General features: G+C 38.6%; 2 protein-coding genes across 2 annotated transcripts; one reads left to right on the top strand and one right to left on the bottom strand.

The window, feature by feature from the left end:
- Positions 1–2,362: 2,362 nt before the first annotated feature.
- Positions 2,363–4,134, bottom strand: zgc:172339 (uncharacterized protein LOC564384 homolog). Its single transcript, XM_058789908.1, has 2 exons — positions 3,733–4,134; positions 2,363–3,233 (listed from the first exon to the last, which is right to left on the bottom strand). The coding sequence occupies exons 1-2, from the start codon at positions 4,021–4,023 to the stop codon at positions 2,634–2,636; spliced, it is 891 nt and encodes a 296-aa protein (XP_058645891.1). The 5' UTR covers positions 4,024–4,134; the 3' UTR covers positions 2,363–2,633.
- Positions 4,135–5,204: 1,070 nt separating this feature from the next.
- gigyf1b (GRB10 interacting GYF protein 1b) lies at positions 5,205–22,595 on the top strand. Its single transcript, XM_058788665.1, has 26 exons — positions 5,205–5,499; positions 9,371–9,861; positions 9,995–10,058; positions 10,738–10,867; positions 11,033–11,128; positions 11,226–11,340; positions 12,559–12,661; positions 12,842–13,035; positions 13,124–13,341; positions 13,471–13,573; positions 13,752–13,910; positions 14,010–14,137; positions 14,217–14,442; positions 14,533–14,699; positions 15,105–15,202; positions 15,287–15,387; positions 15,474–15,547; positions 16,723–16,854; positions 16,941–17,147; positions 17,284–17,465; positions 17,557–17,714; positions 17,807–17,970; positions 18,055–18,099; positions 18,215–18,326; positions 18,670–21,139; positions 21,221–22,595. Exons 3-25 carry the CDS (start codon positions 10,024–10,026, stop codon positions 18,717–18,719), a joined length of 2,997 nt encoding a protein of 998 aa, XP_058644648.1. The 5' UTR covers positions 5,205–5,499; positions 9,371–9,861; positions 9,995–10,023; the 3' UTR covers positions 18,720–21,139; positions 21,221–22,595.
- Positions 22,596–23,797: the final 1,202 nt, after the last annotated feature.

The raw sequence follows: 23,797 nt of genomic DNA, 5'->3' as shown, positions 1-23,797 counted from the left end.
TTCTTCTTTTGCTCCATGGTTCAGTTTTGACTCTCACTAGCCATTGCAGCTTTTAGTGGTAGACAGGGGTCATCATGGACACTTTAATTAGTCTGTAGCTATGAAACCTGATACATAGCAAACAATGATGCACTGTGTTCTACACCTTTCTATCATGGCCAACATTAGGTTTTTTAGCAATTTAAGCTACAGTAGCTCTTCTGTGTGATTAGACCAGATTGGCTTGCCTTTGCTCCCAAAGTGCATCAATAGGTGCTTTCGCACTGCATAGTTCTAGGAACTAGCCAGCGTGGTGGTTCATAGAGAACCAATTTCTCCCTCGGGCCATTTTCCTGGTTGCAGCAGGAACTCTGAAGCGGCTGACATCGACGTTTTTATCCATGGCATTTACAAATGTTAACAACCGATGAATGGAGGACGCCGTGTTCGGAGCTGTTTTTGTTAAGTGTCATGGGTTTCATAATAACGGGTATGTTATGTAAATGTACAGTTTGCGCGATTGAAAGAGCATAAAAAAAACGTAATATTTAATTATTAAAAATGCAGGGTAGCCGGTATTTTGTATGCGTTTGGTCAGACAGTGTACACGTACGTCACTGGTAGTTCCAGAACTGCTTTAGACCCTACTCTGAAGTATAGGAGCTAAATTAGTTTCCCTAAATGTAGTTCCTAGAACTAAATACGTTCCTAGTTCCTGAGGTGTGAACATGCCAAAAAGCCGGGAACTTCTGATAATGTATACCGGGAACATCCAACAAGACTTGAGTGTATATAGCTGAGTATGTGTGTGTGTGTGTGTGTGTCATTTACTCCAGAGTAAATCACACAAGTAATAGTTATCCTCTCCTTTTAACCAGCAGCTTTCTTTGGAAGGAGTAATCAGTAAAAGGAGGGAGAGACATGATGGTTCAGGAAAATGCTGTGCAGAAACCTTATCACATATTCCCAGAACAAATGATTCTCTCTCTCTCTTTCTCCATATATATGCAGGTCCTCTTTTCTGTAGAGCTAATCATCTTTATGGCTGGCTTGTATGGCTGTCTTATAAAATGTAAATCAGGCTATTCTACACTCCCCATCACGAGAGAACAAACAGTCCTCAATAGAGTGTGAAGAGGTGATGAAAGAAAAAGGAATACAGAGATAAGCCTGTCTGTATGGAGTCTGTGTCCTGTGTGAACAAGGGCTTAGGAAGGAATGGGGCTTCGTTCACCTCCTCTTTATGCCACTTTTATTTGGCTATCTGATATTACATGAGCTATCTCATATTCATACCATTGTTAATCTTGCATGCACACACAAAAGCAACTTTTTACTTTGAAAAGAATCAGTAGACAGTGCACATATTAAATTGATCAAGTTTGATACCAGCTTTATTTATTATGTTATTTTGAAAATATTTATCCAGAATACCTAGAGCTTTTATGTTATTCATGGTCTTCGTGTTTTTGTATTGATAAATGACAAACTGTAGGCAAACAGAGAAGATTAAGTGGTCAATTTTTATTTTAGAAGAGATACAATATTCAGATAAATTGCAGTAAACATGCTTACAAAGTGAGAAATGATTTAGCTGTTGCAGTTTTATAAAGAAGTTAATGGACCTAATAAAAACCCCTAAGGCCCCAGATGATTATAGTCATTAAATCTCTCTCATTTCATCACTCTTTTTCAGTCCTCTCGTGGACAAATATTCTTAATTAGAAGATATAAAATATTTCTGAAACTGAAATTGGATCTTCATTCTACTAGTCAAGGCTTAAGGAAATGGATACAGATTTTTACCCTTCAAATGAAAAAAAAAAAAAAAGAAGTGTGTGTGTATATATATATATATATATATATATGTGTGTATAGTGTGTGTGTGTGTTTTGCAAATGTTGAATCATACACAATTAAGTAAAATGCATCTTAGGGAATATTATTCAGGGTCTGATGCTCAAAATCTTCTTAGATTAGAAGGTTATTCAGTGGTTCTTTGTAGTTCTTCAAACTGCCAATCAAAAGTGTGAGGTCCTTTGTGTATGTATGTATGTATTTGTTTAGAATAAAATTATTTTATTCAGCAGGGATGCATTATTGATCAAAAATTACAGAAACATCATTTATAATGTTGCAAAAGATTTCCAATTTAAAATAATGGTTTTCATTTGATTCCTAAAAAACATATTAGAATGATTTTTAAAGGATTATGTGACACTGAAGGCAACTGATAAAAATTCAGCTTTGCGATCATAGGAAAAAAAAAAAAGAATATATTTTCAAATATATTAAAATCGAAAACAGTTATTGTAAAATTGTAATACTATTTCACAATTTTACTGTACTTTCATCAAATAAATGCAGCCTTGGTAAACAATAACACACTTCTTTCAAAAATCTTACTGACCCTAAACTTTTGAGCGGTAGTGTAGATGCAAAAATAGTTTTCTAAAGAACTAAAGAATGTTTTCAGTGGAATCTAGAATAAATTATTTTTCTGTCTCATTAAGTTATAAAATCTAATTGGAGCCTTTTATTTAAGATCATATGGTATTCATTCTACAGAACACAATTCTGACAGTTGAATGATGTTTGAAAATGTGTTTATGAATTTAGGTATCGACAAGTCAAGAGAAGCAGGATGAAGACACCTAAGTCTGCCCTGCCATTATGGCATCATTAGGCTCACAGTTCCCAAAGAAAATCTGAAACCTTTTGTCCACAAAGGTGTTCTTCTTCAAAAAATCTTCAATTTGCTGCACAGACATCTCTGTGACCTCTGCTCCTTCTTTCTCGTTGAGCCCATAGGCTGCGAAGGCCGGGAATTTGGATCGCTCATCAAACGGGGCATTGTGATCGTAATCGATGCAGCAGTAGGACGACCACAGGTAGGTTGGAACGGCCACTCGGTCGGTGTTGTACCTACGGATCATCCTACCAGACGTGGTGACCCCCGTGACTATGTACGCCTTGCCGCGGCAGTAGTTGTTGAGTCGACGGCGGATGATGTGCTCGTGTTGTTTCCAGTGGCCCACGTTGAACTCGCGGATCTGTGGGACCACATTGGTGAGGGTATACGTGGCTGCCTTGTCATCGGGGTGAGCCTGGTGCTCGTCGGGGTTCAAATGGCCTCGTTCGAAGTCAACAATGTTTGAGTAGTCTTCCAAGACAGCCTGGGCGTCTGAAAAACTGTCATGGACATCATTGGGAGGAAATGGTTGCATCTCACCAGAGTCTGATGCTGTGGAGAGCTGAATGAGTATAGAATATTTATGTAAAAAAACAACAAGATTTTAAGGTAGCCTATTTTCAATCAAATATGCACCATATGGAAAATAATATACAACCAGCCTAAGGATTGTTGATGTTATTGGTTGTATAGGTGTTCTTTTTGCACTTTTCATGGTCTTAAACTGGTTATAAGACCAGCAAATCATCTTAACCTGCTGGTAAAAACAGCTTAAACCAGCCTAAGATGGTTTGCTGGCTGGTCTTAGTTGGTTTAAACTGGTCTCTCAGATGGTGTTAGTATTTGGCGCCTGGTTTCCCACCAAAAGTATGTTTAAAACTAGCCAACAAACCAAACTGGGATACAAGATAAGACCAATTAAGGCTGATTTCAGTTTTTTTCAACAGGTTGAGTTGAAAATATATATATATTTTTTTTTTGTATGCATCAAGTCTACAAAGCTATTGATACTTTCAGCTTTACTCATTATGAGCGAAAATGAGAACTCGACAGTTGGTTACCTGAGGCTCGAACATCCAAGGAACATCAACCTTCTTGAAGCCGTCGGAGCGCTTGAAAGTGTATGCAGAATACACCGGGATGTGATCCACCACATCATACAGAGTGACATACCGAGGCTTGCCGTTATAACGCTGACAGATCTTTTTAAGTGATCGGTTCTCCAGACCCCGTGGGGGAGTGCCCATATACATAAACTCACGGCATTCGGGTGAGAAATCTTTCTGCACTTCTGAGCGCACAGTGACGAGCAGAAAGCAGAGAAACGCCAGCAAAACAGTCCGGTGATCCATTAGATTGAAATGAAACAGCTCTCCTTCAAAATCTCCTTTGAAATAACTCCTAGGTGTCCCGGGTGCTCATTTTCCATACTGCAGTGATAGTCAAATAACTGCTCGCCGCTCACCTGACACACCTGCAACTGAGTGGATATAAAAAGAGATAAAAAAAAAAAAAATCAAGATACCTTAAATTTAAACCCAACAAAAGACTTTTGTTCAATATATAAACTACTTATTCTTCTTTTCCCACTTGCTCCTCTAAATATTTCTATTGTTTTAATGTTTTTGTTTTAAAGCATTAAAAAGAAAGAAAAGAAAAAAACTTAAATATTAAAAAAAGTCTTAAGATTTTCATTTATTATCATTACTTCAAAAAAAATCCAATAAAAAATTAAAAACATTGAAAAAATGTTTTTTTTTAAATAATTAGCATTTTTTAAAAATTGTAATATTTATTATTAAATTGAACATTTTCATTCATTCATTCTTTATTGTAGCTTTATTGTGTGTACATATACTTGTGTGTAGGCCTATATATAGGCTATATATATATTTAAAAAATTCAGATGTAACCCCCTTTGTAATTAACATTTACAGAAGTAACTATAATTTAATTAGGCTACACATTTTTCTCAGTAACTGTAACTAATTACAATTACATTTATTTTGTAATTAAATTACACAATTCCGTTACATGTAACTAGTTACTCCCCAACACTATATATATATATATATATATATATATATATATATATGTATGTGTGTGTGTGTGTATACATATATATATATATATATATATATATATATATATATATATATATATATATATATGATATATACGTGTATAGTGTGTGTGTGTGTTTTGCAAATGTAGAAAATAAAATAAAGACTTACAACAAAAACAATTACAAAAATCTAAAGTAATAATAGCACAGTAAAAACATAATTATAACAGTAGCCTATTAATGATACTACATAGGCTACAATAATAATAATAATAATAATAATAATATGCATCATCATCATCATTATTATTATTATTATTAACAACAGCAAAAACAACGAATATCGTTCGAATTTGACTATGTTGTTCGAGATGCAGTAGATGGCGGTAATGCGCTATTTTAGTGGTCGAGCCGGCGACAAACAAGAAGAAGAAGAAGAACTTCGCGGTTCATTGGATGATTTTCTCATGTGGTTCATGTCCAACAGCCATTTTTGTAAAACACAAACAACAAGACGACCGAGCGAGACAGAAAAAAACACTCATTGCGACCGTTGCAGATACAGGGAAAAATATATAAAGAATTCAGCATCGAACTCACACATGACAAGGTGTTGAAAACAGAGACATACCAGTGGCTCAAACTATCGGTTCCTGCAAAGCACGTACGTGCAAAAGGAGTGAGTTCTTTAAAGAAGATCCAACTCTGGAGAAAACAGTGGATGGCTAGTTTAGCCTAGCTGGCCAGCAGGCTCGCAGAAGAGGTGCGTGCTAAATCATTTTCAACTTTTTAATGGGAAGTGTGCTTTGTGCAGGTTTTGATAATCACATTTTAGTGGTAATCGCACGCATATGTCGTTGGAGTTAACCGCACTGTAGCAGATAGTTGAAGGGCTCGTTGTGGAGCAGTGAAGGCCTGCAGCAAGGCGCGAGCAGATTTGAGACGTTACTGCTGCGTTTCCTGCTCTTGGTCTCCTTAAAATGTCTCAGACTTGTTTCGTTGTTTATAATTAGATAACTTCTGAACCTTCATTAAAAAATGCCTCTCAGTTACAGGCGTGTTGCATAACAGCGCGGTGAGCGTTGCTCACGTTGAGCTGTACGTTACTGTTGCTTGTGGAGTTGTGATTGTAGTTTGGAAAGTTCTCCCAGAATGGTTTCGGATGCTGAGCTATAACATGCGTTTTGTTATTTAGTCCCTCTTTTTTTGGCTTTTGCAAAATGCTATTTAACCCATTTAATTCCACCAGCAACTATTACCGAGTGTGACCTGTCTAAAAGCATTTGTTGATGTTTTTACACAGAGTGGTCAATTATGAAGAGAGTGCAGAATGTCTTGATTTCATCCACATATGTACAAGTTTTGTGTAAATGCTCATGCCCAGAGCTGTTTCATTTTAGTTATCTCTCTTAAAGGGATGCGTGTCTTAAATGTACTACTATTTTTGGTGCATATAATATTTGAAGGGTCTTCTTCTAAAATTACAAAGTAGTTTAACAAGGTAACTTTTGATACAGTTTCTAAAATTTTATATTTTGTTTAAAAAAAAAAAAAAGCAAAAAAATAAATGCATTTGTGTAATTGCAACCACAATTGCCTAAAATATTAAATTGCTACTTTTTTTCTTTGTAACTAGCAGGTCTTTTTAAGAAACTGATCAGTTTTTGGCTCTTGTTTATATGTGCTTACTCAGCTGGGATTCAGCTGTGGATTAATCATAAGTAGTTATAATACAGCAGGTTTAACTCGGATTTTTAAATTAATGTTATAAGCCTATGCATATTTACATGTGGTGTAAAGTAGAGGTTGTATACTTGAGTTGTTTACACTTTTGTTAAATTATATTTAAATGATAGTCCAGTTAGTATGTGTGAAACTAAATGTGTGTGTGTGTAAACTTAAATTAAGTGAATGAAAAATGTTGCCTTAGCAGCTAACTCAAAATTTAAGTATTAAAATGACTAAAACTGAAATTAAAAATAAATATGATCAGAATATTTAAAAAAGCTAATTTAATATATTAATAAGAACTGTAATGGAAGACAAAGTTTAAAAAAAACACACTACCTGTGATAAAATAGTTTTTAAATGTAAAAATACTCCATCCAGCCTCTCCATTAACATGAGGCAGAACAAACTGTATGAAAACAAAATAAGTTGTTTAAAGGGGTCATCGGATGCAAAATTCACTTTACAAGTTGTTTGAACAAATGTGTGTTAAAAGTTTGTGTAAACAACCATCCTATAATGATAAAAATCCACCCAGTGTTTTTTTTTTTTTTAATTCCTATTTTAAAATCAAATCAGGCTGTTCTGAGATTCCTGTCAGAATGATGTAGTTCTGTACAGGCCCCTCCCACGATAGTTTATTGACAAGGCTGTCTTACCTTAGACCCGCCCTGAGTGAGCTGAGAGCTGTCCGACCATTGTGTCGACTGTGTGCAGGGGAAGATACGATGTCTCCGATTAAGCGATTGAGGCGTTTTGTTGTTGGATGTAATAATGAATATTGCAGTCGTCATTAACTCCCGACATCTGAGCCGCTGAAGATGCATAGAATTAACGTCACTTTAATTTTTGAAGGGAATTCACAGATCCCGATCTGCCGAAATGCGTTTATGTTTGCGCGAATCATTCGTGATCCAGCTTCGTCAACAGAAGTGAGTATAAGGGTTTTTTTATGAATCTTTGCAAATCGCCTTTCCTAATAATGTGCTAGTTAGCCAGTTTCGCGCTGAAGTTTACAGTCTGCTCGTCAGCCCACGGAAGAGAGGGGCGGGGTCAGCAGAGCTCATTAGCATTTAAAGCGACATGGACTAAAAAATAGCTTGCTGAAAACAGAGCTGATTTTGAAAGGGTGTTGTTTTACACTACCATTGAGAAATTTTAAATAAAGTATGTTATAGACTTTTCATTAAGACCCTAAAGAATCATATCAACTTGTGGAAAATGGGCATCCGATGACCCCTTTAATGATAACTACTAGGGGTGGGCGATATGACCAAATTCTTATATCACAATATGACTAATTTTATATCACTATAACAATATATATCACGATATAGAATTTGTTTTTTTCTTTTAAAAAGGTTTTTATGATATTAAAATCTTTACCATAGAACTTTCATAATCCTTGTCACCAATGTCAATATCAAACTAATACAAGCCTAAAAATAGACAAAAAAAAAAAAAACTCAAGCTCATTGAAAATAAATAAACAGGCAGTGATGAAATAAGTATAAGAAACTAATTGCAAGCAATAGAAAAAAAAAACTACAATAAATAAACGCTACATACATTGTGTAAATTAATTAGTCTTCACTGTGTTAATTATATCTATCTATGATAGATATAATTAACACGTGTATTATGTATAGATTCTATATATATATATATATATATATATATATATATATATATATATATATATATATATATATATATATATATATATATATATATATATATATATATATATTATTTTTTATTATTTCTTCTTATTAAAGTTACAAGTTAGATTTTCTAGCAATGTGCTATATATGAATGGCATACAGAACGAATATTGGACAGCTTCCCCTTTAAGACCAAAGTCCGGATCCAATATACTGTTACATATGCGTTTTCTCTTTTAGCTGTTTCCTCTCTCTTAAGACCTAAATCGCTGTCTTTATGAGGATACTTGCCAAGACGGGGATTCTGACGCATACAAGTGTGTTCATGTAATCGTTCAAAGTCAATAAAGCGGCAAAAAAAAAAAAGCGTGCTCCTCTCACATAGAAACGGAGACGGCACACTCATATAACTCTGTTGTTTGTGTTTCAACGGCTTAAAATCGGTTGTTTTAAAACTGCAGTGCTTAAAAACGCGTGTCCATGCTACAGATGTAGTCCCTCGTTTAGGAACGAGCTCCTCGTTTTGTTCTGGTCGTTCTCCACCTGGTTCTGTCTCCCCTTCACGCCCCGTGGGTGACGTGTAAAGATCGCACTCATCCAAATGATTAAAAAGTATTACCGTAAACAATGTATTTTGCGATACCACGAAGTAAACAAAAGAACATGATATGAAACGACAGACTTTTTATTTCATCCATCCGATATATATTGTCATATCGCACAGCCCTAATAACTACCCAGAAGTTAATTTGATAATTCAAATATGACTGCAGTGTTTCCCATACATTGATTTATTTGTGGCGGTCTGCCACAATATCAAAACTGACCGGTACAAATAGATTTTTTCGAAAAGCTTTGACTTCGTTGAATAAACGAGCACCGCACGTTTCAAAATCGAAACACGGTGCGGGTGTTTTTATATCACTGTATTTCTGAAGGAAAGCCGACTGTCTTCAGAAAATTTTGGATGTCATTTTCATTTCATCTCGCATGTAATGCCTAATAAAGCAGCGTTTGTGAGTGGAGCACTGCTTTGTGTACAGCGTTACCGGGGAAACTATTTCTCCACACTCTAAAAGTGCCTCCTGCTGGCAGAGAATGAATTTGCATAAATAGAGTCCAAGTCTGTGGGAAACACTGCACTGTATTCTGTCTTGTTATGGATGCATATGATGTGCATGCATTTGTTTTGCACAAAAAGCAATCAGTGTTTTTTTGTTTGTTTGTTTGTTTTTCCTGCAGGTGTTAGGAGTTGGGAGTCGAATGCTTGCCTATGAAACAATAATTCACAAAAATTCTGAATTATAAGTAAAAGAGATCAAGAATTGAGAGAAAAGTTACCCAGCAATAGTTACGGCATTACAAACTGCCCTAAAAGTTTTTTTTTTTCAAACAGCAATTGCTGTTATTTATGCTGCCACAAATTCTTAATCATAGTGTATCTCTCTTTCTCTTTAAAGTGTTTTTAAATTGCTGAATCTTTTTTTTTTAAAAGATCTGAAGTTACTGGCACATTAGGGTGGCGTGCCATCTTTTGGAGCTCTTATATCTGGCTAGATATCCATCAGCCGTTATCTCTCTGAAACTGGCAGCTATTATAATATTCGTACAGAGTTTAGAATTACCAAGTCCACCTCAGCACACAGAACCACCGTACCGGTCCTGACAGAACCACCTCATTCCTGTCCCCCCCCATTCATACTGGTCCTTTACAGTCCTGTTCTTTGGACAAGGTAAGCTCTTCCCCACCACTAAGACATACTTGTTGTATCATTTTAATCTCACATTTTGGTGTGTTTCTGATTATGATAAATTACTCAAAAACCTCTGCTTTATTTTTCATTTCGTTTTTCCTTTGGTTAACAGAAACCCTGAGCCCTCTGGACACACAGAATATGACTGCTGAGACACTTAACTTCGGTCCAGAATGGTAATATATGTATTTCAGATAATATGACTTGAAATAAACATGATCTTTCTGGCAAGTGCGCATTTATGGTCAGGAAATGTGGAGCCATGATCCAAAATTCAAGTTAAGTTAAAATAATTTTAAATTTCTGACGTAGCTCTTACCCAGAGAAGCTGTTTTAGTTACCATCCCTCTGGCCAATAATTTTGGGCTATTTACTTGCCAAAAACTTTTTTTTCTTGCATTTGGCACAAAAAAAAGGAGAACACTTTTTCTTCTTCCATTGATCTACTTTGATTTCTTTCTAATGCATCACCACTAAAAACAAAACAGGTCTTTTGTACTTTTACAACATTTAAAATGTGTTTTGGATAATCTGACGTTTCCCTTTATTTGTATCCTTTGTGAGAAATATTTAGTGTCAGTAAATTTATGAACTGCCACATTGATTGTTGCTGGGGGTTTTTTTTCTTTTTTTTTTTTTTTTTCTCTCTGTCCCACTTCCCTATAAGTGTTAACAGGAGGAAACAGATGTTTCCCTTTTGTGTGATTTTTATTTTTTATTAAATTTATTATTATTTATAAATAAAAGATCAATCTCTCCTATCGTTTTCTGCATATACACAATCTTGAATCCAGAATGATTTATTGTTTTTAAATGGGTGATGGAAAGAATTACGCCAATGTCTGTTTTCTTCAGGCTCCGTGCACTATCCAGAGGGGGGAGTGTGACGTCCCCTCCCCCTTCCCCTGCAATGCCAAAGTCCAAGTTGGCCGACTACCGCTATGGCCGCGAGGAGATGTTAGCACTTTATGTCAAAGATAACAAGGTGAGGTGACTTGTGGCTCCTGCAGTAAAAGTCAAATAAATGAAACCGAACAGGCCACCTGTATAAGTCAAGGGCCTTTTCATTATAGTAGTTCAAGTGTTAATATAAGAGTCAATAATTTTTTGTCGATTACATGCCTAGTTGAGATTTTGTTTGCGTGTTCAGATCCCTGAGGACATGCAGGATAAGGAGTTCGCAGCTATCCTGCAGGAAGAGCCTCAGCAGCCATTGGCCTTGGTGCCCCTGACTGAGGAGGAGCAGGTGAGTGATGCATATTGTAGTCACGGGGGACATTTCTGGATAAGTAATATTGTTTGTCGTATGTATATCACTGATCTTAATTTCTCTCACCTTTCAGAGAAACTTCTCCATGTCTGTGAACAGTGTGGCTGTGCTAAGGCTTATGGGTAAAGGAGGTGGAGCTGTACCAACAGGTGTCGCTAGAGGGCGTGGAAGCACTCGAGGTGGTCGAGGTGGGTTGTGACCAATTGTGTGAATTAGAGCTGATGACATATTTTTGTAGGACAGCCTGGAGGTTCATACTCAACCCTCAACAAAAACCCAATAGGATTTTTCCACCAGCTTTGGGATTATTGCAGAAAAAATTGCGCGATCACAAAATGATTATTAGGCTATATTTTTATGACATAGGCCTACGCGGAGCGTAGACAAGACTTATGACAGATAATATATGTTACTGAATAAATACACGATTGTGATGAATGAAGCTGAAGTCTGATTTCTTCAAGTGGTCGTATTTACCATGTTTACTATGGTAACGTTAATGGCTAGCGTGCATAGTCTTTTGCATCGCTTATAAATATTTCTGCCTTGTATGGTGATCATAATCCACATTGGATCTCAAACAGAAGTTATTTCAAACACTCGCTGCTGTCTGAAAGTGAGTTTTGAGCTAAAATTATTTTAAAAGTCTTTAATGCTGGTGTTATAAATGTTAACTTTATGAAATGATCTGCGAGGCTGACGCTCTCCAGACACGGAGAAACTCCGCCTTTGTTCATAACCACTCCGCTAGCCCCAGTTGGCCTGCTTTGGCCCAAGGTTTTCGTCGGGCCGAAAAACCCTGGCCATTGGAAGCACCAACGAGGCATGATCAAGCCTCGGAACTGACAGTGGAAACGTGACTGGTCTTGGCACGCACTAGCACGCCTGCTTTTGGCCCAACAATGGAAATGCGGCTAAAGAGAACTAATAAGTAGATGGGTTTTCCTGTTCAGTATGAAAACTGCCTTTGTAGTGACATTTAGCCACTTGTTAGCAACTATCTTTTTCAAGACAAGTAAAAGCTTTAAAAAAAACAGCGTAGTTATTACTGATATATTCATAGTATATTGTGAAAGTGTCTGGAGCTTGTTAACCGCAGACCTTATTTCAGGCATTTATCCAAAAACCCCATAGACATTAGAGAGAAAATCATGACTACATTGTGATGACATTTGGGTGAATCTCAAGAAATGTCTAGGTCACATTTCATCTATTCTCAAGAAATTTAGTATATTGTACAATACATGTTAATTTGATAGTGTTAATGGAATTATATATATATATATATATATATATATATATATATATATATATATATATATATATATATATATATATATATATATATATATATATATATATATATATATATATAATTTTTTTTTTTTTTTTTGGTTTTTCTGCAGGGAGAGGCAGAGGAGAGGGCGCATTCTACCAAAGAAGTGTGGATGAAGAGGTCGGTTTTGGCCGAGGACGAGAGATGCACCGTAGCCAGAGCTGGGATGACAGGTGGATTTATGCATCATAAAGTTTTATATACAATGTACATATTTGTCTGAACATCAGTATGTTTATAACATGCATTTATATAACTTAAATCCATCAAGACATGAGTGCAGAATGAACGGTCTCTCTCAGAATTATTGTCAGATGTTCTGTTGTGGTAATCATTAGTATTTCCTGTTTCAGAGGTGAGCGGCGCTTTGAAAAGCCTTTGAGGCGTGATAGTGGGCGTGGTGGTTTTGAGGAGGGAGGAGCAGGAGGAAGGAAGGACTATACGCGCTCAGACAGCGATAACTGGCGTACGCTCAGAGAGGAGCAGGAGGACGATGATGGGACAGAACCTGGGGGAAGCTGGAGGATTGCTGGTTGCCGTCGTGATGGTACATTCACTTATTTATTTATTTTTTTTATATTGTTTTTTTTTTATTTTATTTGAATTTTTTTTAACTTGTCTTTTCTCTCATCAAGATGGGGGTCCTCGTTCAGCAGGTTGGCGGGATCACAGTAGTGCAGATGGCCGTCGTAGGAAGTTCGACTTTGACTTCCGAGATGGAGAAGGTGGACGTAGAAGGACTGGAAGTGAGGGAGGAGAGGAAGAGCGAGATGGCCTGCCTGAATGGTGCACAGATGAAGAAGAAGGGGAGATGGGAACCTTTGATTCTTCTGGAGCCTTCATGTGCATTAAGGTTTGCTTGTCTTACAACACTTTTCTTTAAATAAGTTTCAGATGCATTCTTGCATGTGACTGTTAAGTAACTTCCTGTTAAGTGAGTAAAAAAAGAGATGGATTAAATCAGGCTTGTGTGACCCTTTAGAAAAGCTCCAGAGATGCAATCCCTGAAGATCAGGAACTGGAATTTGAAGCTCTGGAGGAGGATGAGGAGGGTGGTCAAGAGAAGGACAGCCCAGCTGATAAATGTAAGAAAAGTCTTATATTGACTGCTGCCCTTTGTTCTGCATCATGTGACCTGCTCTGACCAAGATTACTTTAAATGAGCATTAAACGTTTAACGTCCTCCATTTCTCAAGCTGATGCATTTCCTCACTTTTTTTTTTTTTTTGCTGTTTTCTAAACTCGCCTTTCTTCTTTTTTCAGCGGACACATGTGAAGCAATAGCTGTGTGTGATGGAGACAGAAAGTCATCATCTCCACATGCTCTGTCTGTTCCTGCCCCTGTGCACCCTGTTGCAGAGGAAGAGACTCCCAAACCCATAGTCACTCCTCCTTCAAAACCTGCACCCCAACCATCTGAAGGTTCTTTCTTGCTTTCTCTCTTTTTGTGCATTTTCCATTTTTGTTCCAAGAACATGCAATGCAAAAAGATCTGGACCAAGACTGAGTTTGTTCTTATAGATGCAGCTCCAGCAGGTGGCACCGCAATGCAGATGCAGAGCTCCTCTCCTCCCTCAACCACTGGTACTGACCTTCCAACAGTAGGGGGAGACACCGAGGAGGAAGATGGCATGAAGCATCTTCAGCAGGTCAGTGTGCTTGCTTTTTGTTTGCTTTTGTTGCTCTTACGATAGAAATTCAAAGTAAAAATAGATCTGTCTTTTAAAGGAGGCTGAGAAGATGGTGGCATCCCTGCAAGACACATCCCTTGAAGAGGAATGTTTCACTCAAGCTCTTCAGGAGAGCCACATCACTGCAGCGCACACACACACGAATACGCACTCACACTCTCACTCCACCTCACACACTCTCCCGCACTCCGCAAGCGCTCTGCCCCTGTCCCATGAATCTGCAATGAAGTGGTTCTACAAAGACCCTCAAGGGGAGATTCAAGGTGATTCTGACTACCACGTCAATCTTGGAGGGTTTTTATGTGTTCATTACAGCATAAAATGGTGGGCTGTATTGGTTGTCTCTCTTTCAGGTCCATTCACTACAGTGGAGATGTGTGAGTGGTTTCAGGCGGGGTATTTCACCATGAACCTGCTGGTCAAACGTGGCTGTGATGAGGGATTTCAGCCCCTGGGTGAAGTCATCAAGATGTGGGGACGTGTGCCTTTCTCTCCTGGCCCCTCCCCTCCTCCACTTCTGGTGAGGAACACAGTGAAATATCCAGAAATGGGTTTGGTGATGCTTTGTGCCATGTATTAGTAATAAACCACTCATAGCTTTGTGTTACAATGATTTTTACCATGATCTTAAACCCTTAACCATGGTTAAATCAAGCACAGCCTTGAGTTGCTTTTTGCTTTTGTAAAATATTCAAGTAGGTGTCAGAGCTTTAAACTTTTAGGGCAGTGCTCCGACATATTGAGGTCATGTTACAGACGACCCAAATTCGATTCCCTTTAAGGCCCCTTCCAGCTCTCATATCCTTCCATTCTACTTTGTAATTTCCTGACTGTTCTCTTCTAACTAGTCCTAAAAATTCTACAAAATAAAGTATTGAAGTTGGATGGAGATGCAACTTTTTGGCTGTTTTTTCTGTTACTTTAGGGGAACATGGACCAGGAGCTATTGAAGAAACAACTAGAACAAGCTGCCACTGCAGCCCTGTACCAACAACTACAGATGAGATTTCAGCACATGAACAGGTATCACTGATTTACAATTAATGCATCAGTTTACCAGTTATATACTTGTGTTTTGGGTTTATGAGCAATGTGTTTGGGTCTCAGGTGTGGGGAGACTGGGATGATGCCTGCGATGAACAGGTCCATGTCAGTGCCAGACACCGGGCCCATGTGGGACATGCCTACCTCAGTCTCTCAGCAGTCAGGTACTACCAGCTGCATTGATGCTTTGTAATAGCCACTTTATTTTGTGAAGTGCTATTGTTACAACACTGGTTTTTCTGTTTTGTAGGCGGTGAGACCAGTCTGTGGGACTTAACCATGAGTAACTCCACTCAGGGTCCAACTCTTGAACATTTGCAGAAAGTACGTAACACATGTAATCTTGAAAGTGCCTTCAACGTATGCTATAGTGCCTTCAGCACAGCTGAAGAGTTCTGTGTTCAGATGCACGCAATAGGCTAAAGCTTGCCAGAAAGCACCAGCAGAAGTAATTACCATGAGTGTGTCCAAGGGAAATAGTAAGGAGGTCTCAGGTAGTAGAAATAGTAAGGAGGTCTTGAATTATTTGCTAATAAACTAGTGTTTTCGGGAGTCGAGTGGATGAGGATGAAGTTGCCGATACTGACTCGCCGTCTCATTAGACACGCCTTTAGAGAGAAATGCATCTTTATGAATTATGATTATAATGAAAGGGTTTTTGTTTTCGATTTGTTTTATTTCGTTAAGCAGTAATTTAAAGATTTCTATAGATATATTTATCATTTCTTTGAGGCATGTATTCGCTGAGTTTCGGTTTATTTTTGTGAAGAGCTCCTATTCAAGACGAGACGGCAGAAAGCGCATCATGTTTGTTTTCTTTATTTTATAAAAACACAACATTTTGTTGACATTGTGAGTGCACACAAAATAAAGTAGACCCTTTACAGTTCCGAATGATTCATTAATCTTACCTTTTTGAGCAAAATTGACAGCATATTCACTGAAAAAATGCAAGTGATCGTGCTGGCGTCTCCATGTCCTGCAAAGCGCACTTTAGCTTCCACTCTCCGCACAAACTATTGGATACAGCGCACATTTATCTAGGTTTAACGTCTAAACACTGCTATATGCTTGAGCTGTTTTATATCTATAGATTTTATTTTAGGCAAGCCGGTAATTCTGATAAGCTGTTGGACAAGGGCTGGGCTAGGGCCTAAATTTGAGGCCCGTGCAGGGCTCTAATCTTTGTACCTGTTTAAACAGAGTTGCTCATGTCTCGTGCCGTGGCAGTTTTGCCACCATGTGGACAAAGTGCAGCTTGAAAAACCAGTTTGCAAGCTTACTGTACATGTGTACCATGCTTATGAAGAAATTTACGTAAAGCACACTGTACACACACCCTAGCTTATACGTTAAAAACCAAAGTAAATTTTGGACTTCAGCAGGACTGCGATGTCACCAATTAAGCACTCCTCTCGGTGATCACATTTCATGTTGTATGTGTAAACTTCACCCATATTGCTCTTTCGGTAATTGAGCGTGTGCTGCCCGTGTGTTAGATCCAGCAGGAGAGGCGTGAAGCTGAACTCAGGAAGCGTGAAGAAGAAGAGAGGAAACGGAGGGAGGAAAAGCGCCGACAGCAGGAGGAACAGAAGAGGAGAGAGGAGGAGGAGCTTTATAGACGAAAACAGGTGAGCACATGTACACACTGGGCTAAGACTGTTGCACACTTAAATGTTTATGATGTGTAACACATTTGTATGTTTGTGTTTTACAGCAGTGCCGTCAGCAGCAGGAACTGATCATGAAGTTTCTGCAACAGAGCCAGCAGCAGCAGAGCGTGCCAGGGGGCGCAGGATGGAGCGGAAGCCAGGCAGGAGCTCTGTCACTGGGCAAAGCTGCCGGAAAGAGCATGGGACTCCTGGAGCTGGAGGCAGAGAGACTTCACAAACAGCAGCAGCAGAGAGCTCAGCAGCAGCAAAGGGTAAAAACATCTTGAGCAGTTAATTGTTTAATATGCATCCAAATGGCTGGCAAATAGTTTGGGGTCATGGGTTTAAAGAGGTCTTCCTCATATGAGTTGCTGTTATTTTAGTTCATTATAACATTGTTTCGTTCAGCATGGAGGTTTGACAATGGGCCAGTGGAGTGATGGGCCATCTGGGATGTGGTCAGGATCTGGCATGGAAGGAAAGGTCGGAGGTGGCAACCCTGCTATGGGCATGTGGGATGAGGCCATGAAGAACCAGGCCAGCCATCGCAACATTGGCCTGAAGAACAGCCGCAGCAGTCCCTCTCTCAGGTACACAAATTTGCACTCACACAATTTACCTTTCCATTTAAACCAGTGTTTTTACACACAATGTTCACCCCAAACGTGTCTGTGTTCTCAGTGATCAGTACATGCTAAATCGGCGTAAGCGTACTGACGATGAGGAGAGGCTTCTGAAGCTTCTTCAGGGGATGAAACCTCAGGATGGTTTCACCACTTGGTGTGAACAGATGCTCCACGCTCTCAACACCTCTGCAAATAACTCCTCTTCAGTGGATGGTAACTGTCACATCTGCCGTTCACCTCTTTTCTACTGTCCTCTCCAAAAGGAACGGAGATTAAATTTATCATGCTTGCATTTCTCTTGGTAGTGCCCACCATTGTGGCATATCTGAAGGAGGTGGAGTCTCCATATGAAGTTCATGACTTTATCCGTATTTATCTGGGCGATACCATTGAAGCCAAAGAGTTTGCCAAGCAGTTCCTGGAGCGCCGTGCCAAACAGAAAGCGAACCACCAGAGACAACAGCAGCAGGTTTGTGAATGATGATCTTTCTTGTTTAACGTTTGTTCAGTTCTGCACACTGGGTGAGTCTTAATGTACTGAAACTTTCCACAGCTGTCCAAGGAAGTCTCTGGATTGAACATGAACTTCCCCCTGCAGGTAGATTACATACTGTTTTACTGGAATTTTAAAGACATGCTATAATTTTTCCATTTTTAGTTTTCATTTTCTATTAGTCCATTGTTTAAAGTCTTCCTGGTTTTTCTTCTCACAGTCAATGTTCCAGGCAGCTCACATGAGTAAGGGCAGCAGTGTGTACGACACTCAGGGAGGAAAAGCGAAGAAAAAGCCTAGCATGATGCTCCATTCTGACCCCAGTATCCTCGGTTAGCGTGCACACTCGCAAAAACACTCACAAACCCCTGCTGGGTTCCATTCAGCTTTACCCATCAGCATGCATACATTACCCAGAATAACCCTTGAACTACTGTTGTTTTAATCTGCGTTCTGGCTCCTTGTCAAATTCTTGCTGTCTGGGTCATAGTGAGATCTTCATCTAGCAAAGAGGATCTATTTACTGATGTACTTATTGAAAAGCATTTTCTGCCCTGCTTCAAGGGGGAAATGTTTATGAATTAGTCATTAGTATATTCCCAGATGGGAAATTTCTTGTAGAAAGTCAAGCCTCAGACCTCTCAACCTCTGTTCTCCTGTTTCCCACCTCCGCAGGCTACTCATTCCTGGGGGGAGGTGAGCTGGAGCAGGTGGAGGATTACTGACCCAGCCCGTCTACTTGAGTTTACCCGAGGCCTTAAACCTGGAGCAAATCAGCAGAGGAATGTGCACTGCTCAGTGAGGGAAGGGGCGGGCAATATTTGTCCACACCCCCTCTCTCTTTCCCCCTCTTTCTCTCACTCTGCACTGTGAGAGGAGCAGAAGGAGGTTATTGGGAGGTTCGGTGTGAAGAGGAGTTCCTCTTCTGCCTCCCTTCAGTAAAAGCACCTTACCTAAACCATTGCACTTTAATGTTTTCATATTTGAAATGGAGTTGTCTTTTTTTTTTTTTTACAATGCAAAAATGTGTGAATATATTGTTGCATATATTATGTGTAGAATATTTGTATGAATATACATACAAGAGGTAGAAACAGCGCGGTTTCCACCGTATCAAATGTGGAGGTTGAGAAACTTTGTTGGGGAGATATAAGTTGAGCATCTCTCCTAAAAGACAAACACTGTTGTATTTTTATGTTCATGGTAAAGCTATAAAAATATGAATTTGAAAACTTGAAGATTTGCACTTGTTTAACAAAAAAAAAAAGACAAAAAAAAAAAGTTAGGATAGGTTGAGGTTTTTTGTGAGCGTGTGTGCAAACGTAAGAGATGAAGTCTGCACAAATTTTATTGCTTACCGACGTGTATAAAACAAATGCCATGCTTTTATTTTGTTCAACAGAATTTTGTACTTCATTGAGCGTGTGTGAATGGACAGAAGTAGTTTGTGCTGGCGCTTTTTTTGTACATAGGCTCTTTAAGAGACCGATGGACAGTCAAGCATTGCATTTTTACCCTCCAGTGTTTCAAAGCATGACTGAGGTGCTGTTTGACCCGTTTGGCTCTGTTCTAAGAGGGCAATCGGGGTTTCTGGGTTTGTGTTTGGTGTATAAATGTAGCTCCTCTGTTGTCTGTATACAAACTACTTACATTACTCTTCCCCTTTCACTCAGTCCACGATGTGAAATGTTGCCTTCTGTCCAGAAAGTGTGTGTCTGCGTGTGTGTGTGGATTCTGTTGGCTGGTGTTTTGAGACAGTCACAAGGGCACTGTGATTCTGTATGTCAGTTGTGTTACTTTCTTTTTTGTTGCTGTTGAAAAAGGATGAATGATTTATTTTTTTATTGTTCTATACAAAGTATTTGAACTTTGAGTTGGAGCACTTTCTAGGCTGCTACCTTGTATTTTTTGAATAATGTTTTTTTTTTTTTATTTGTTAAGGGTTTTTTTTTTTTTCTTAAATTTTATTTGCCTCTGGAGGATGTTGTATTATGAATGAATGTATTCCAAACAAACTATGTATAACAGTGCATCTAACAACAAGGCTTGAGTGTCTGAGTGAAATGGGACACGCCTCACCATTCGGAATATGCCTATTGTCAGAGGTCAGATTCTGGGATGCACATGGCCTGTACCAAGCTGATGGTCTCCGGCTGCTAGTGCTCTTCCAGAACTTTCTCACAGCACCCGGAGATTCCATTTGTCTCCCAACATCTTGATGGATCTGTTGTTCTGCCATCTTGTTACTTGCGCTCTTGATACAGGGCCATTGAGAGCCAAGGATCTGTAGCAGTAATTTTTTTTTGGAAAGACGATCTGTTCCCCCCTCCCCCGATACATGAGTTTTGGGATTGAAATATGTGATGTTTTGCATCAAAAATGTTTATTCGCCTGAATCCTCTGAATAGGAAGAGACTGAGGATCGGAACAGAGGAGATTTCGGTACTTGATCTGTAGAAAAGAAAAAAAATCCTGCTTTAAGCGTATTTCACTCTATTCTGACTGGATTATATTTTTGTAAAAAAAAAAAATAACAAAAGACAATGACTGATAACAAGCATGGAGAGGTGGATATCAGCACTAACTCAAAGGCCATCCTGGAGTCCGAAAAGGAGTGGCAACCAGCTGCATTTAGTGCTACACACAGAGAGTGAGACAGGGAATATGTGCGGATCCATTTCATCCTCACACCAAAGGAGTTTTCTGCATCCTTTGAGCTGCAATCCCCACTGCTCTCTGCAACACTATCAAATGAAGGATTTTCCTACAGCATTTGAAAAAAAAAAATGGTCATCTTGAATGTTTGATTTAAAAAAAAAAAAAAAAGAAAAAAAAACCTTTATGCCTTTTTAGAAGATTACTGTGCGGAGAAACCGCATATTCTCACGTCTATCAATCATATTTCTTCAAAACCTTCCTCACCTGCTGCAGGTTGAGGAGTCTAGATGTGATGAATGTTTGGAGAGGAGATGAACTGAAGCAAACTCTCCTTGTTTCTTCACACAATTCACTTGAACTAAATCTCAAGGACACAGACTTGTCGTGATTGCCTGTCAATACAATGAAAAATTGAGAGTATTACAGCAATTGTTGACATTATGAAGTTCATGGATGCTTGTGAAACAGCTGAACTGCAGTGAAGCAGGTGAGATGCGACAGTCCGAGATTGAAAATTGTCATTTTACTCACATTGTGGTTGTGATTTAATCTGGTTTTTGTTTTTCAGTTCTTCCAGGATGGATGTAACCTAGATCTCCCTGCTGGGACCATCACACCCACCAGTATGCATCATCTGAAGTCGTCGAACTGGATTAAGCAAGAGGCCACAACTCTTTCTCTACTATTTCTCTCTTCCTCTCTCTTTTGTCCTGACAGCATAGAATGGGACCCACAGACAGACTAGGTGTGTACATGCATGTGAAGAGACTTTAAGTGTCTGTACAAAGACACTCCTACATTCTCCCATCTCGCTTGTGGGTGAGACGGGGACTGGATGTCCTGTAAATAATGTAAATGATTTTAGTCCCTGTTTGTTGAGTTCTGTCCATCTTAGGCCATCATCTTGGGTGTTTCACATGCCTTAATTGTACAAAATAGAACTGCCCTAGTCAACATTAATGTAACACTCAGTAGAAAAACAGCACAGGCTATATCTACACCACTCAGTCATCTAAAGGATTCGGAGCCTGGCTGAAGATGTTTCCCCCTACGTTGACTTCACTCATCATACCAGGCTGTGGGATGTTTCCCACAGTATTTTATATGTATTGTTGGTATGTTAATGTTCAATTGAATAACTGCAATTATTGACATGTACAGATGAAGGTTTATGAACATTGGTATATGCTGAAATCTGAAAAAGAACTGGTAAAAGTTACAAAAAGAGGTAGTTTGCCTTCCTCTATCAGTTTGGCATTGATTTTTTTTTTTTTTAGTTTTAAATGATTAGGTGGGTACGTACAGAACATGGGGCTTAGTTTTGCTTTGAGAAGATCAAAATATGTTAAACTGAAAATAAAAAATTAAATGCTGAATTTGTTTTCTGTCATTGTTACAATTATTGTTGGCTTAGACCGGGGGTGCCCAATAGGTCGATCGCGCTTTAGGTCAGTGGTTCTCAGCCGGGGGGTGCGAGATAACTTAAAACTAAAATACAATATATTCACTAATGTTATGACTAATATGTTAAATACGGTAAAAATATATATAATTAAATAACAGCACCACCTCTCTACGTATTCTGTGTTTCGTAGCAGCCAACCGTTTCTCATCGTGCTGTGAAATACAGACTGAACGGCGGCTCAAACCTGAACATGTGATACGCAAACTACAGCAGTCGGCTGGATAAAAGAAGCCAGTCTCACACTAGTAGCCTAAAATGTTAATGATTGACGATGTAATCAAGGTAAAGATGATTACAGTGACATACAGGATCGTGCATTAGGCGCGCGTTGTGTCCGTTATTTGATGCGCAAACGAATCGTGTGTATATGCGCTCTCGGCTCACTTATCACTATAACATATTTCTGCTTGAACACAGCTCCGTATATTCACGTAGTTGAATACAGCGAGTGTTTTATAACAGATGCTCGCGTGTTTTGCAGAAGTTTGTGAGGATCCGTGGTGTTCATGTACATACGGGCATCAGACGCTCCAAACAGCTTGTTCTGCGTCGAGCCGCCTTCAGATCGCCGAGTTCATAATATACATACTTTTACATAGCCTACTTTTAAGTTGTATAGAATATCTGCACATATAAATATCTGAGACATTTTTTTTTGCGAAGTGTGTTTGCAAAAAAGAACATGGAGTTTAAATCTATCTTGAATTTAGTTTGTTTAAAAAAAATACATAAATACAAAGGTTTTAGTGAATAGAAAAATTTGGGCTTGCAGTATTGATTTGGAGATGAGAGGGTCTTGGAGTAAAAAAAAAAAGGTTGAGAACCACTGCTTTTGGTAAAGGCAGGCACAATTCTATAGGGGTACTAAGAATTGAACATTGTTTTATTTTATTTTTTATTAAAAATTAAATTAATGCAATATAAAGACGTCCCAACAAGCTTTTTTTATTTAGGAATATTAATTCTATATGTATTTTATTATTTATTTATTTTCACTTGGTAGGTCTCGGTGAGTTTCTCATTTGAAAAGTAGATCCACACAAAAAAGTGTGGGCACCCCTGGCTTGACCTTCGTTGTTTTGTCTTAAATGTAGTCAGATTTGGCTCCTGCTTTGCGGCGGTTTTCCACTATGAGGCAGTACAATCACACTTCTGCTTCAGAACCTCAGGGAGTATAAATTACATTATAAAAGATTCGAGGATAATCAGAGCTTGATTTCTTGATACCAAATGAAACTAATGAAACTACTTAAGATAAAAATCATCGTGCTTTCAGTCATTTTTCAGTCTCGGTGTTAGGAACAAATTCTAGATAACTTTACATGTTAAGTCTACACAAAATAAACCTCCACCATTTGATTCACCAGGGAACCCAGCATCACTCGTGTGTAGGCCTACTGTTTTTGACAGATTTTTTTAACATTTCACCTTATTTCACATAAGGTTTAAGTGCACAAACCTTGTTCTGGTGTGCCTCGAGTTACCTGAATAAAGTTGAGGCGGTTGAAAACGCCATGTTTCTTGGAAATAGTCTACTGAATTGAAGTCGATTCGAGCCCTACCGTCCTCGCGGGTTATTTCATAGTAGTTCTTTTGATTTGTTGGCCGTAAAGATGCAAAGACATTTAAATTCAACAGTATTGAAAAATAATTAAAAAGATAGCTTTTCTCAAGACGGCA

The sequence above is a fragment of the Onychostoma macrolepis genome, chromosome 10 (genome assembly GCF_012432095.1).
Source record: "Onychostoma macrolepis isolate SWU-2019 chromosome 10, ASM1243209v1, whole genome shotgun sequence".
Taxonomy (NCBI): Eukaryota; Metazoa; Chordata; class Actinopteri; order Cypriniformes; family Cyprinidae; genus Onychostoma; species Onychostoma macrolepis.
The sequence above is the reverse complement of the archived record's forward strand: the minus strand, read 5'-3'. Positions and strand labels throughout refer to the sequence as shown.

What these genes read in the sequence shown, in the direction of transcription:
- zgc:172339 (XM_058789908.1), bottom strand. Translation starts at nt 4,023, where the DNA reads ATGGATCACCGGACTGTTTTGCTGGCGTTTCTCTGCTTTCTGCTCGTC. An exon ending in CTTGGATGTTCGAGCCTCAG is followed by an intron (nt 3,234 to 3,732) that starts GTAACCAACTGT and finishes ATACTCATTCAG; the next exon opens with CTCTCCACAGCATCAGACTC.
- gigyf1b (XM_058788665.1), top strand. Translation starts at nt 10,024, where the DNA reads ATGACTGCTGAGACACTTAACTTCGGTCCAGAATG. An exon ending in GGACAGCCCAGCTGATAAAT is followed by an intron (nt 13,574 to 13,751) that starts GTAAGAAAAGTC and finishes TTCTTTTTTCAG; the next exon opens with CGGACACATGTGAAGCAATA. An exon ending in TTCTGACCCCAGTATCCTCG is followed by an intron (nt 18,327 to 18,669) that starts GTTAGCGTGCAC and finishes CCACCTCCGCAG; the next exon opens with GCTACTCATTCCTGGGGGGA.